Source organism: Lemur catta, chromosome 3 (assembly GCF_020740605.2).
Source record: "Lemur catta isolate mLemCat1 chromosome 3, mLemCat1.pri, whole genome shotgun sequence".
Classification (NCBI taxonomy): domain Eukaryota; kingdom Metazoa; phylum Chordata; class Mammalia; order Primates; family Lemuridae; genus Lemur; species Lemur catta.
Genome location: NC_059130.1, coordinates 47269903 through 47284447, shown reverse-complemented (window position 1 = coordinate 47284447; position 14545 = coordinate 47269903). Strand labels below are relative to the sequence as shown.

General features: G+C 34.3%; 1 protein-coding gene across 1 annotated transcript in view; it reads right to left on the bottom strand.

Moving 5' to 3' along the window:
* FRRS1 (ferric chelate reductase 1) overlaps positions 1-14545 on the bottom strand; it is a 45339-nt gene that overhangs the window by 10227 nt on the left and 20567 nt on the right. The window contains exons 7-9 of the mRNA XM_045546416.1: positions 9108-9206; positions 7657-7804; positions 740-853 (exon numbers count right to left, since the gene is read on the bottom strand). Coding sequence (XP_045402372.1) covers positions 740-853; positions 7657-7804; positions 9108-9206 — 361 coding nt within the window. The remainder of the gene's footprint in view (positions 1-739; positions 854-7656; positions 7805-9107; positions 9207-14545) is intronic.

Sequence of the window (14545 nt, the reverse complement as noted above, 5' to 3'; positions counted from 1 at the left end):
AACTCTGGAGAATATAAAGGGACTTTACCAAATAAGGAAAGTTCCCCCAAAACACTAATAATTTGTAATACTGTAACATACCCTGCACTATTCTCCTACTTTTAAATCCCATCTTTTTAACAATAAGCCAGGCTATTTTTTAAATGGAATCAACTTTCATCTCTAGAACCAGAGTACAGGGAGCCTTGATTTTAGGCTACTGCTCTTCCATTCCTCATTTAGCTACATGACACCCAAGTATAGCAATGGGTACTTTGTATACCCTCAAATACTTGTACATTGATCAGTTCAACAACAAAACTGTATCCTTGAAACTAAACTACTGTTATAAGTAAACAATCAAAATCGCAGATCACTCTTTCTTAGTAGCATTTATTTTAATAAATGGTAAAAATTGGAGTCTGATAAAAGTTAAATTAACTAACCCAGTGACACTCAACCCTGGCTGCAGTTAGAACCAACTAGAATACTTTTTAAAATCATAGATGTCTTAAAATTTCCATTGGTGATTTTAATGTGCAGAGTTAAAGCCACCAAATTAGCCGGACTCTCCATTTTCAATAAAAATCAGCAAACATTAAGATAGATGATGCTACCTGTAAATGTTAATCTTTAAACACACAAAATATTTATGAAAATTTGCTAAATTATGCCCACCACCATTCCTAATCTAGCCAGCACCGAGTCCTCAGGTAAGTTTATACCACAAGGTAGTAATAATACTACACAGATAACTTACCATGAGCCTTCAGAAGGGGCAGAGAACGGGATCCTCCTATGTTTTTTGGATGGTCGGTCACATCATGTTTTTCATATGTAATCAAAGGTTGCTGAGAGTGCTTATAAATTCGACCTAAAATTTTTTTAAAAATCACAAAGAAGAATTAATTCCCCCCGCCAAAAAAAATGAATTGAGAGACGAACATGGCACGGAAATAAAATTTCTTAAGGTAATAAAAAATAATTAAATATCAACAGAGATGTCATTCATGGCTAAAGTAACATAAAGATATACCCAATGGCACACAGTCTTCTTTTTTTTTTTTCCTCAAAATGTTTATTTCTTGAAACATTCATTGAAGGGAAAGAGATCCAGGGTACCAGAGTAATAGAATGCTGAACTGGGAGACTTTGAGGAGGAGAAATCAAATATCAAGTCCTTGGTCCCATGCCCCATTCCCCTGACACATAGCCTTCTTGAAAAAAGTTGAAGAAATAATGTAGCCAACCAAGAAATGAATCAAAATAAGGATTAGGAATGGAGAATTTACGGTAAGAGAACTGGTGGTATGCAAAAGATGAGTTAAACAATAAGTCAAAATAATTACTGTTAATATGGTCATAAATCATTGAAAATGTCAAATATAACTCTTGAAAGAGAATACATATTTTCAAAAATCTACAAGCTATCTAAATCCACTGCATCTAAAATCCTAGAATAAACTAACTGAAATTGGGGGAAAAGGGTGAGTAGAGGACAAAAAAAAAGCATTTTGATGATAATGGTATTTGACAAATGATCAATTCAGATTGCATTTGACTAACAAATGAAAACTCCAAATAATAGTGACATAAACAAATTGAGTATATATCATTATTTTATTACTTATTTTTACTATTTATTGTATATCAAATTAAATCTGTGAATGTATAGAATTATCCCAAGTGTGCATGTGTTTGTGTGTATGTTCATTCTAGGAATCTATCCTACCAAAGATAAGTATAGGAGTATTTACAGCAACTATTTTTATTATGGCCAAAAAATAAAAATATCGTAGAATGAGTAAATAAATTATGGAACATACATCTTTTTAGAGCACTATGCTAGTGTTAAAAATAATTAAAACATTTGATATAACATAAATGAACCTTTGTCTCAAACACATGACAAATATTAGGCCACAGACTACATCTCCATAATTTCCAAAAGGAAATAACTACATGGTATACAGATTATACTATCTGTCCAGAATGTAACAAAAGTAAAAAATGAAAAAAAGCTAGGGGGAAAATAGTTCAACTATAAACTACTCTTTTTAATAACCCTAATCAAAACTAAAAGCACAAGTCTTCTCAAAGATGTATAACAATGAAGACACTTGGTATCAAAACACATGTGATGTTGTGTTTACTTATTCCACATGACTGACAACAAGGAGATAATCTACCGTATTATTTTTTCCTATCTAGTGTGTATGAAATGGGAATCACTGTATAATTTTATACTGGTTTTTACTAATCAGTCATGAGATTGACCAGTTTTCATATGTGATCTCTCAACTCCTACAAAATAGTTTTCAGTAACTGTCATTTTTAGATCATTTGTTTATTGCTTTCTCATGATTTCTTTATATATTCTGGATATTTATGTGCAGATTTATTGTGCACATAAATTTTTAACTCATTAGATTAAATACCAGGACATCCTATTGCTGAATTATCTTGTAAGAGAATGTTTGGTTTGTAAATGATTGTCATCTGTTTTCCAAAGTGGCTGTACCGATTTGAATTCCCACAGGAAATGAAAGTTCTTTTGCTCTACAAAAAAATTAAAAAAAAAAAATACCCACACGTGGTGCAATCAAGGAACTATTCAAAAGAACTTGTTATCAACTTAAAAGCCTTTTCTTAAAAAAAGAAAAAGAAAAAGTATTGAAATAATCATTTCATTCAAGGTGCATTTAAAATAACAAAATATAACCCTGGAAACCAAAAAAGAAGATTGATTAAAATTAAAGGTAAAACATAACAAACTACTAAGCCTAAAAATCAGAAAAGTTGATCCTGTAAAAAGTTAGTAAAATCAATTTTTTGGCAACTCTGACCACACCATAAAAGGAAGCATAACAAACGGTGTTAGAAATTAAAAGGGCGACATAGCTGCTGATGTAGAAGACATTCTTATAATTATATAAAAATGCTATATACAACTTTAAATCAGCCAAAAAATATCTCAAAATCTAAATGAAATGGATGCATTTCTAAGAAAATACAGAATTACAAAAATTGACCAAAGTAGTAGTAACCATGGTGACTAATAGAAGAATTTTTTAATTAGTTAAATATTTCCATCCCACAATCAGACTGTTATGTAGGTGAGTTCTATTGTACCATTAAAAAAAATTTTTTAAGTTTAAAAATTCTTTTTTTACTTAAGCTCTTCTAGATTTCATTCTATAAGATTAGCATGATACGGAAACCAAAACTAGTCACGTGTGCGTTCACTTAAGCGCCCACCCACATGCACAAGCCCACAACCATAGACCAAAATCACTAATGAATATAGATGTAAAAAGCTTAAAGAAAGTATTAGCAAATCAAATGAGTTGTGTATTAAAAGAATAATAAAACATGACCAAGTAAGGTTTATCCCAGAAACATAAGGATCATTCACCATCCATAAATCTATAAAAATAATAATAAAACATCACCTCAATAGCTGTCCAAAAAGTATTCGATGAAATTCAGCACACCCTCATGATAAAAATTCTTAGTAAAATTAGGAACAGAAAAACATTTCCTCAACACAATAAAGGACATCCACACCAGAAAAATGCCACGAACAAGACGCTTAACACTGAATACCAGAAGCATTCACATCAAAATCAGGAACAGGACAAGAACTAAGCATGAACTTAACCTTCAGGAACGCAGAAGTCCATTATAATTTTAGAGTTGCATTGCATAGTTCTGTTATAATTTTGCAGTGCTACTCTAAGGGAGTTCATGCTTAGTACAAGACTCCACAGTATTATGTGACCTATAGTATTCCTAAACTGTTTAAATAACAGGTCATGTGATAACAGGGTCTCTTGCCACCTCACTACTGCCATTCTATACTGTTCTGCAAGAACTGGACAATGCAATGAGACAAAAAAGAAAATGAGGGCTATTAACCTGTCATTGTTTCCACAAGATATGACATTTATCTAGAAAAATCCAAGATAATCAAATGGAAAACTAGGTGGTTAAATTCAAGATAAATATTCAAAAATCAATAATTTTCCTATACATCAACACATTTAGCAAATGTATGAAAAACAATCCCATTCACAATTATTTGTTTTAGGAAACTATTAAACCTAGGAACAAAGTAACAAAAAATATATGAGCCCTATAATGAAGATACAAAGAAAACCATAAAATTTTATGGAAAGACACACACACACGTGCAGGACCTGATTAAATGGACTACCTCAATATGTTCCTGCAGAGAAAGACTCACTATTGCAAAGAGTTATTATTCCCCAAATTAATCTGCAATTTCAATCCCAGTCCCAACAGGATCAAGAGAATTTGACAAATCATGTCTAAAGTTCATCTAGAAGAAGAGATACACACAGAGGCAAAAAGTCTTGAAAAAGAAGGCCAGAAGGGGAATCTTGTTCTATCAACATTTACAATCTATTATAAAGCCATAGTAATTCCAACTTGGACAAGAATAGACAAATAGATTAATAGAAGAATGGACAAACTAGAAATAGTTCAATTTATTGATAGGTTTTAGTGTATAATAAAGAGTCTTTGAAATAATGAAGGAAAAAAGGGACTATTCAAAAAATGATATTAGGACTCTTGGTTATTCATTCAGCAAATACTATTACATCATGGCTTGTTACAAAGCAGAAAACGAGAAGTGCTTTATGTAATGACTGCTGAGAAAAAAGAGTGTCAAGAAGAAAGAGATGATAACTGTCAGGAGCTACAAAAGTGTCAAAAAGAAAACGATCAAGAAAACTACCAAAAATGACAAGAAAGGCACTAAAGGAGCTAAAAATCCTATATTAGTTGAGTGGCAGTGATGAAAAAGAGACCACAGTCCCAACGAGCCTGCGAGACAAGTTGGAAGAAAAGTGTTTTTAAACTCTAAATCACCATAGAGCCGTGAACTAAGCATGAACTTAACCTTCATGAAAGCAGAAGTCTGTTATAATTTTAGAGTTCCATTGCATGACGCTGTTATAATTTTGCAGTGCTACTCTAACGGAGTTCATGCTTAGCACAAGACTCTGCAGTATTATGTGACCTATAGTATTCCTAAATTGTTTAAATAACAGGTCATGTGATAACAGGGTCTCTACATCATTAATTATTGAAATTGGTAGGTTTCCTAATTATGAATTACGTCTTTATCCAAGTGATTTCTATCTTTCAGTTTAAAACTCTCAGCATTTTACATTTGCTTATCCCAAAATAGGATACTGTCAGCATTGTGGAGAAAATAGCAGTTAGAAAAAGGTTTTAAAAGGATGGATCATTATGAGATTTTACTGAAATGGGGCATGTTTTACATTTATATGGGTTGCAAAGATATGATTACTTTGAAAATTGGCTTAAACCTCACAAAATCTCAGTTTTTAAGCAGAGTTCAACTTACAAATGGTCCACATACATACGAATAAGTAATAGAAAAGACAATGATTTATATGGTAACTGTCCTTTGTTTCCCAGTATAAAGGAATTGGAAAATGAATTTCCTGGAGCAGCAATCTCCAGGTTTGTTTTTTGGGGTGTTTGGTTTTGTCTTCATTGTACTCCACCAGTTAAAAAAAATGAGCATGAGCTCTTAGTATACATATATTTGTAATAAACATATCCATGTATTATTGTTTTAATATATTATGCATACTATAAAATATATTAAAACAGAAAATTTTTAAATGAGATAAAAAATAAAACTAAAAAAAAAGTTCTAGTATTATTTGCTGTATTTCCTGGACTGCCTTGCAATATGTTCACCTTAGTTGGGAAAATCTCATCATAGAGCAGTAAGTTATCAAACTACAGCACACTTACAATCGCCTAGGATGCTTGTTAAAATGCACAGCCCAGGCACCAATGACAGATTCAGTGGGTCTGAGGTGGAGGTCAGAAATCTGCATTGCTATCAGTCACTTCAGGTGGTTCTGAAGCAGGTTGTTTAAGCCCCACACTTAGAGAAACACCACAAGAGATAAGGCAGAGATTCTGCATCCCACGCAGCAATATCAGCAGGCAAAGGAAATAGAACAATGCTCTGCTCTTTACACATTTCATCCATTAACTAGGTTTTACTGAGGGAGTGTTAGAACTACCACTTAAAACATTGTTCCTACTGGAAAATATGTGCTGATTTCTATAATGCTAACCCATGAAGAAAGGTTTGGCATTGCCACAGACACACACACACACACACACACACACACACACACACACACACACACAGACACTTTGTTATACAACAAAATTTCTCCATTTAAATAAAATGGCCAGCAGGGCATGGCAGTTCACGCCTATAATCCCAGCATTTTGGGAGGTTGAGGCAGGAGGATCCCTTGAGGCCAGAAGTTCAATACCAGCCTAAGTAACATAGCAAGACCCCCATCTCTACAAAAAAATGTATTAAAAATTAGCCAGGCATGGTATTATAGCATGCATCTGTAGTTCTAGCTATTCCAGAGGCTGAGATGGGAGGTTTGCTTAAGCCCAGGAGTTTGAGGTTGCAGTGAGTTATGACTGCACCACTGCACCACTCTAGCCCAGGTGACAGAATGAAAACCTGTCTCAAAAAAGGGGGGGGAGGGTGAAATACATAATTTCAGTTCGATAACTATACATATCACCTATAACTAAATCTTCAAATGTTGCTAAATTTTCTCTAACACCAAGTATACATTTTATCCTGCTTCAAAACATTTTGGGGCTCTACTTTACCAATAACAGACAATTTAAATCACATGATAGAATATTCTAGGCTTTTCACAATTTTACCTGTAACACATTTCCTGCTCTTCTTCTCCCTTTATCCAACCCCTGACTCTCTATTCTACATGCCCACCTTCTCACCATTTTCAAAGTAGGCTATATTCTCAAAGTTTTAGGCCAATGTTATCCCCTAAGAGATGAGTCACTAAATACTATATTGGGTTTTCTTGCAGCACCTCAAAACATCATTAGCCAAAACCTTAAACAAAATCAAACTATTCTTATTAATATGTGTTACGGTATCCACCAGGGTAGTCATCTCAAGGATAAACTAAACATTCAACACAGAACTATCAATACCTTAGGCTGCACCTGGCATCATATTCACTTAGAAAGATGTAGGACATGAAATACAGCACACCAACAGGGCAGTGTGAGGCATTCTCCCTGCAATGGGAGGTCATGGAACAGTTCACTCAGCTGTCCAGCAACTATTCTATCTCCTCCTTACCTTCCTGGAGGAAGCTCAGGTCTAAGGAAATGAGATTCATATTGGGCATGTTTTCTTACAAGAGCCACTATCTCTTGCAATAACCCCAAAGGCACTATTTTTAGGGTCCCTGCAATGCTAATGTCACTACATTCAGGGAAGCCCAAAGATATGGCTTCTTGCAAGGTATTTATAGCTCTTCTGGTCAAATGCATTTTACCAACCAGAGGCCATTCTGATCATAGGCAATGCTGCCTTTTAACATAGTTGACACTCTACCTTTATCTAGTTTCCAGAGAAACACAGCTGTAAGAGCATGCTAACTAAAAGTCAAAAAATTTTTAGGCAAAATAGAAAAGGGTTATAACTCCTTATCCATAAGTGTGTACCTTATTACACTAGTCTCTCCAAAAGAGGGGGGGGAAGGGAGGAAGGAAGAGAAACAAAAAGCTTGAAAAGACAGTTTTTATCAATATACTTACCATCAATAACTGCACCATCTGCTAGAAATATGTAGTAGCTTGTGTTTAGATCAAATCTATTCTTAACCCCAGGAAGGGTAATGTTTCTTCTGAAGGAACACTGCATGATACCATCTGCCAACCTCCAAGCCATGTCTTCAAGAGTATCCTACAAACATACACAATGAGTCTTCTTAGCACTTCCCAAATATTTGCTAAAAATAAGATATGATCAAAATCCTGCCCTGTTCAATTTCCTTTTTCTAATACCTTATGTGTATGCTTTGTCTGCAGTATCATTGTTTTTCCACTTCCTCTTTGAAGAGTACAAGAAACATTTTCTCCCAGTTTATTTGTTTTTATCCCATTTGGCAAAAATATTATTTTTACTTTGAGCCAGAACCCCACAATTCCTCGACCGGGGTTGGAAATTTTTAGCAGATGAACTAACTCCATTTGGCCACTAGCACACAATCAAAAACACTGAAGAAACCATTCGTAATATCCTAGTGGCCAAAATGCAACATGTAACTGGGGAGAAGTTCCAAGCCAGCTGTGAGAGTCAACCCCATGGGAAAGCTCTGGACAGCTATGCCATTAAGTGATAGCTACTGTTCAGTCAGAGCTCATTTGCTATGTCATTAAGTGATAGCTACCGCTCCTTCAGAGCTCATTGCTTGTTCACTGCCCTGTGAAAAAGACACTCCTCTACCTGAAATAGCCCACCTTTGACACAGATGCCAACACAGGACACTTAAGACAACTGGTGGGCACCAGTTTTAACCAAATGTGCTCCTCCTTCTCACTAGTCAAGAAACTCTGTCACTAACATAAGCCTCTTCTTGAATACTTGTCTGGTGCTGGGCATGATAGCTTATGTCTGTAAACCCAGCACTATGAGAAGCAGAGCCAGAAGAATCACTTGAGGCCAGGAGTTCAAGACCAGCTTGGCAATATAACGAGACTCTGTCTCTACAAAGAATAAAAAAATTAGCTGAATACGGTGGCATGTGCCTGTACTCCTAGTTCAGGAGACTGAGGCAAGAGGATAACTTGAGCCTGGGAGTTTGAAGTTGCAGTGAACAATAATGATGCCACTGCACTCCAGCCTGGGCAACAGAGCAAGACTCTGTCTCAAAAAAAAAAAAAAACCTGTCTGCAAGCTTTTGGAAAAGGGTTAACGCTCTATCTTAACAAGCCATAAAATACTTTGTAAGAAGCAACAAAAAGGATTTAAGTGACACAAGCAAGAATTCATCTTTCCCTACAAGAGAAATTTGTCTTGTGCTATCTAAAGTGTAGAAAAGTTTTTCAGAGATTATTGTGAAAGGAGCCCTGCTGCCAGGCACCTGCTCAAGCTAGGCTGTAACTGCAGAGATTGGAGACCATCTTGCAGCAAGCTGTGCCAGTGATAGCCACATAGCTGGAAAGTGGACCAGCCATGTGGAGCTTCCCAGAATTTTCACACTCACCCTGGAGTCCATCACAGGGTGACTTCGCCCTGTCAAATGGGAAGGCTGTATGTGCACTGTCTGATCTTCACGAATACACAGATAAGCATCATCATCACCCTGAAAAACAATTGCAAATGAAAAAAGTTTAAAGGAATTTCAGCATTTTGGTTTAAAAAAGAAAAGTCCCTAAGGAAATCAAATATTATTTGATGCTTTTAAAACATAACTTACTGACTCAATCTTGAATGATATTATGAATTCTAGAGAATTGGCTGTCCAATTTGTTAATTAAAAATAATTTTGTTATAATACAAAAGCACTAAAATTTCAGTGTAAAATAATAGGTTGACATATAACATGTTCATATGTCCATAAGTCAATCACCAATACCACTTTAAAGCTTTTGTATATATTTATCTAAATCTATTTGTATTCATACCTATTTTCTCCTTCCCAAATGGGAAAATATATAGCTTTGTTACCTTTTTTCTGCTATTTACCATGAATGTTGTTCCAAATATTTATTTCTTAATAAATATCTATGTCCTATATATTTTAATGACTGTGAATACACTCCATTATATCGGATATTTTTGGTAACATTTAAGATGGAAGACACTGTAATCAAATATTGCCACTTTTAAGATGGAAGACACTGTAATCAAATATTGCCACATATTGAACACACTTAATAGATCTAATGTTACAAAATTGAAACAAAAATATCTGAGCTCAAGGGGGAATTTTTTTGTTGTCTACTTCTTATCTATGCTTTAGTCTCCAATATTCCTTGACTCTGAAAGTTAAATCTTATTCTTTAAAGTGACTATGAGAGGGCAGACTATAACTTCAAAATATGTTTAAACAATGGACCGATGAGTAATCTTGATTTTAAGTAATTATCTATAATTTGGTATTTCGCTTATTTTCTCCACAAACTATTTAACAAGGTTCTTTATGTGCGTTAATCACTAAATTCCCTAAAATCCAAGACTACCCAGGTATAATAAATTTTGCTATAAATTCCAATATTAAATTCTGATATATTTATGTACTTTCAGACTCAAATTTATTTTAAAATGTTCCACTTTTGAAAACTGTCAAGAACATACTCTTAGCAAAGCAATTATTCACTATTACACATCTTATAGTCAAATCAGAATTAGCTCAGATAAGAAATTTGGAGCGGTCATAGTTTAAACCAGGAGTTGACAGACTATGGCTTGCAAACCATATTCAACCTATAGCTACAACCCATGGGCTTAAGAATAGCTGTTACATACTTAAATGGTTAAAAAAAATTAAAAGAAGAATATTTCATGACAAATAAAAATATATCAAAGTCAAATTCAGTATCCATAAATAACATTTTATTGGAACACAGCCACATCCATTCATTTATGTATTATCTACGGCTGCTTTTGCACTACAACTGAGTTGGGTAGTTGCAACAGAAACTATATGGCCCACAGACTCTAAAATAGTTGCTATCTGGTCCTTTACAGAAAAAGTCTGTTGAACCCCAATTTAAACGATGCATATATTCTAGAATGTCTACCATCAGTGAAGTATAGGAATTCTTTTGTTATTTAAAAAATAATTAATACAACAAAATGGCTGATTTTTGAGGCAAACTGATGATAAGAAGTAAACTAAAATACTAAATCAATAAAGGTGGATTGCCCAAATATTGGAGAAGATGATTGGGCTAGGGAACAGATAACTCTCAGTTCTTACTATTTTAAATGAAAGGTAAGAGAAAGTTTTAGCACAACCTTATGCTCCAGGCAGTTCTAGAACCCCACAGTTGGAGCGTGAAAGCACACAACATAAGAAGTTCCACCAAATTGCTGAGTTGTACTGAAGCTCTCTCCCAAGTTTGCCCCTCTCAAGTCAAGCATCTAGATGTGCTCTGTGAGAAAACATTGTGCTGGATATTGTGGAAGAAATAAAGATGACTAGAATACAGTTCTTACAATCAAAGCCTATGTTTAATGGAGGAGAGAGACGGCTACAGTAGTACATTAAATATGGCAAAATAGAGATTCAGGCAAAGTGCCGAGAAAAGACAAATTATATATGGCCAGAGAATTGGAAAAGGCTTATCAGAAAAGATTGTAATTAAGCAGAATTTAGAGAATAAAATATATTTATATAAGGATAAGGTAGAGCTGAGATTAAAAGAAAAGTTTTCTAAGCTGAAGAACTTCTTGGACCAAAGATGTACAAATATAAAAATATATGAAAATTTTAGGAAACAAGTAATTTTGTTAGCTAAAATATATAAAGAGTAAAGAAAGAGTTCGAAGGATGGAAATTCCAACAAATATTCCCAAGACTTTGAAGACTATTGAGACAAATGCTAAAGAAAAAGAACAATTTTTCTATAATTGCCAAAGGTATGGGGAGATATTTTTGAGACCATCTCAATTGTGACTTAGGAAGAGAATTCCAATGGCTGTGTGAAGGATAAAATGGAAGGGAAAATCATGGAGACAAGAAGACTGTTGAAGGGTTACTGCAGCAGTCCAGGAAAGAGACAATAAAGGTATAAGTCAAGTCAGAGATAGTGACAAGGCAAAAACGAGAAGGAAAGAGGTATGTTAGAAAGATAGAATCAAAATTTCCTGGGAGATCAGTAGCAGTGAACGTATTAGCACACAAATCTTGATTTCTTAATACTATTGCTACTAAAGGGAAGCAAGGCTCCTTTGAGAAGTGATGGAATGCATGAAAACATGTGTGGAGAATATCTTGTTATGCCAGAAACAAAGACATGCTCAAAAACTGATGGAGACACATCAAAAGGGCACAGCAACCAGCTTGAAGGGGCTCCCATGGCCACATTTGGGTCAACATGACCATCCAAAAGAAGAATGGTGGTAATAAACTACAATACAATGGTCAAAAGGAATCCATTAGCCCATGGTATTACTCAGAAAGGGAAGGGAAAGTGCAGAGAAAAGAAAGCTCTTCTTTTCAGAAGAATGTCAGCTAATAAATAAGTTAGAAAATCGCCATTTTACAACCATAAATGCAACAATTGATTCAGAGAAAGAACATCAATAAATGATAAAACCATTTGGTAACAGGTTATTGGGGAACATAATATTCACACAGACTCAAAGGATCATCCCACACATTACTTATTAATTACAAAAAGAAAATATACCTTCACAATGGAGAAACCTAACAGACACCAGTGATCACACATAGCATCATCAATAATAGAATAATTTAACACTGTGCAACTTTTGATATATGAAAAAACATCTCTTATATAGTATTTGTGCCAAAAATCTTAACATAAATCTATTATATAAATTATAGAACATCTACAAAATAAGAGACCTGAAAAAAAAAATCAAGAGAAAAGGTAGGGATAATTGTTCTAAAGTAAAGGAAATCAAAGAGATATAACAACTAAACTGACTGCATGATAACTGATTGGATCTTGGATAGAAATTTTAAACTAAAACAGCTACAAGGACTTTATTAGGATAATTGGGGAAACTGGAATATAGACTATATATTCCATAAAATTACCCTATCCTTGTTAAATTTTCTCAATGTGATAAAGATGTTGTGGTAATTGTAGAAGAATGTCCTTGTTCTTAGGAGACAGATGTTGAAAACGTCAGGGATGAAATGTCACGAGATCTATACAGCTTATTTTCAAACAGTTCAGAAAAAAAGGTGTATCTATACACGCCACATTAGTCAATTGAGATAGATAGGTAGATAGAGACAGAAAGAGAGGGAAAGCTAAAGCAGCAAATCTAGGTGAGGGCCCTATTGGTGTTCACTCTTTCAACTTTTATGTAGGTTTAAAACTTTTCAAAACAAAAAGTTGGAGATAGAAGGAAGAAGGACCTGAGAAATGAATGAAAGGGAGGTACTAAGTCACAATCAAAATTTCTCTGACTATCAAGGAAGACGGTAGCCGCAATGAGATAGTCTATAAATTGCCTAGGACAATACCTGACAAGAAGCAAGCAATCAATAATGGCAACTGCTTTTCTAACATCATTGATCACCAAGAAAGGAGTATACAAGGAGACATTAGAAAAGAAGACAATAAGTTCAGTTTTATAGATGTTGATTTGCATTGTCCAGGAATACTCAACTGGACGAGACCAGCCAGCAGCTGGAAATCACAAAATAGAGTTCAAGAGAGGTCAGGACTGGAATATGCTAGAATTTGGGCACTGAGAGATCAGGTATGGAACAAAATGATACAGGGCAGGGGAAGGAGAAGGATGGAAGCTAATAATGTGTGTACTTGAAAGACTTTATATTATTTAACAAAATACCTCAGATTGGGAAGATGCATGTACAATAAGTCCTCACTTAAAGTCGTCAATAGGTTCTTTCTTGGAAACTGTGACTTTATGTGGAAGGATGTGTAACAAAACAATTTTTTTTCCTCATTAATGTTATAAAAAAATGATGTTAAGGGAAATTATGTTATTTGAGGACCTGCTGTACATCATTCCACTTACAGTCAGTTTCCAAGAACCCATCAATGACATTAAGTGAAGATTTACTGTGCTTAGAAATTCAGTTAAAATTCAGACATTAACGAGTCATTTTTAGCAAAAATATGAGAAATTATACATTTCAATTTTAGCGATGAGGTCTAGTGCCAAAACAATTGCTATAATTAATTTACAAGCCATACTGAAAAAAGGGTATAATTTAGGTTACCTAATCAGCATTCATAACATCAGATACCTTCAGTATTTAAATTTGCATTATATACTCAAAAGAGATAGCAGGTCATAAAAATACCCTAAAAATTTAAAAATAACAACTGAAATAGAAATAACCACTTTAAAAATATGTTTTGAGAATGATTCATTTCCCCCACTTTAGGCAAACAGGTGTACAGATGATTTTAATCATTAAATAGGCTTGCTCTGTAAATCAAATGCACCTGCATAATTAAGTTTTTTATAAACATTTTTGATGAGTACTATACTAGAAACAGACAAGATTTCTAAGTAAGATAAATATATCTTGAATTAGGGATAAGTGCTTTTGTGCCATCAGTGCCTACAATTTAGAACAGAAATAACTGGCCTACCTGTAGGCTACTCATCACCACACTCAAGGCAATAACAGTGTCTTCCCCTCTTGCTTACAGATTTTATGTGACCAGTGGAAGGAAATGTTTTAGTATACAATAGCAGGAACTTTGGCTATGAAGTGGCTAGAATAAGTCAAGAATTTTAATGACTAGAACATATATCTAAATGAGTGCTATACCTCTGAGATGAATCTCAATGAATCTATACATTTATTCAACAACTTAATCCTTTTTTGGACTCATTTTCAGAATTTCCTTCATAGCCAGTTTTATCATGTTCACACAACTACAAGCCCTACCACCACCTTTCATTATTACTTTATAGTCATATTTTATTTTTAACCCCGTCTCATTTGCCTAATATGTC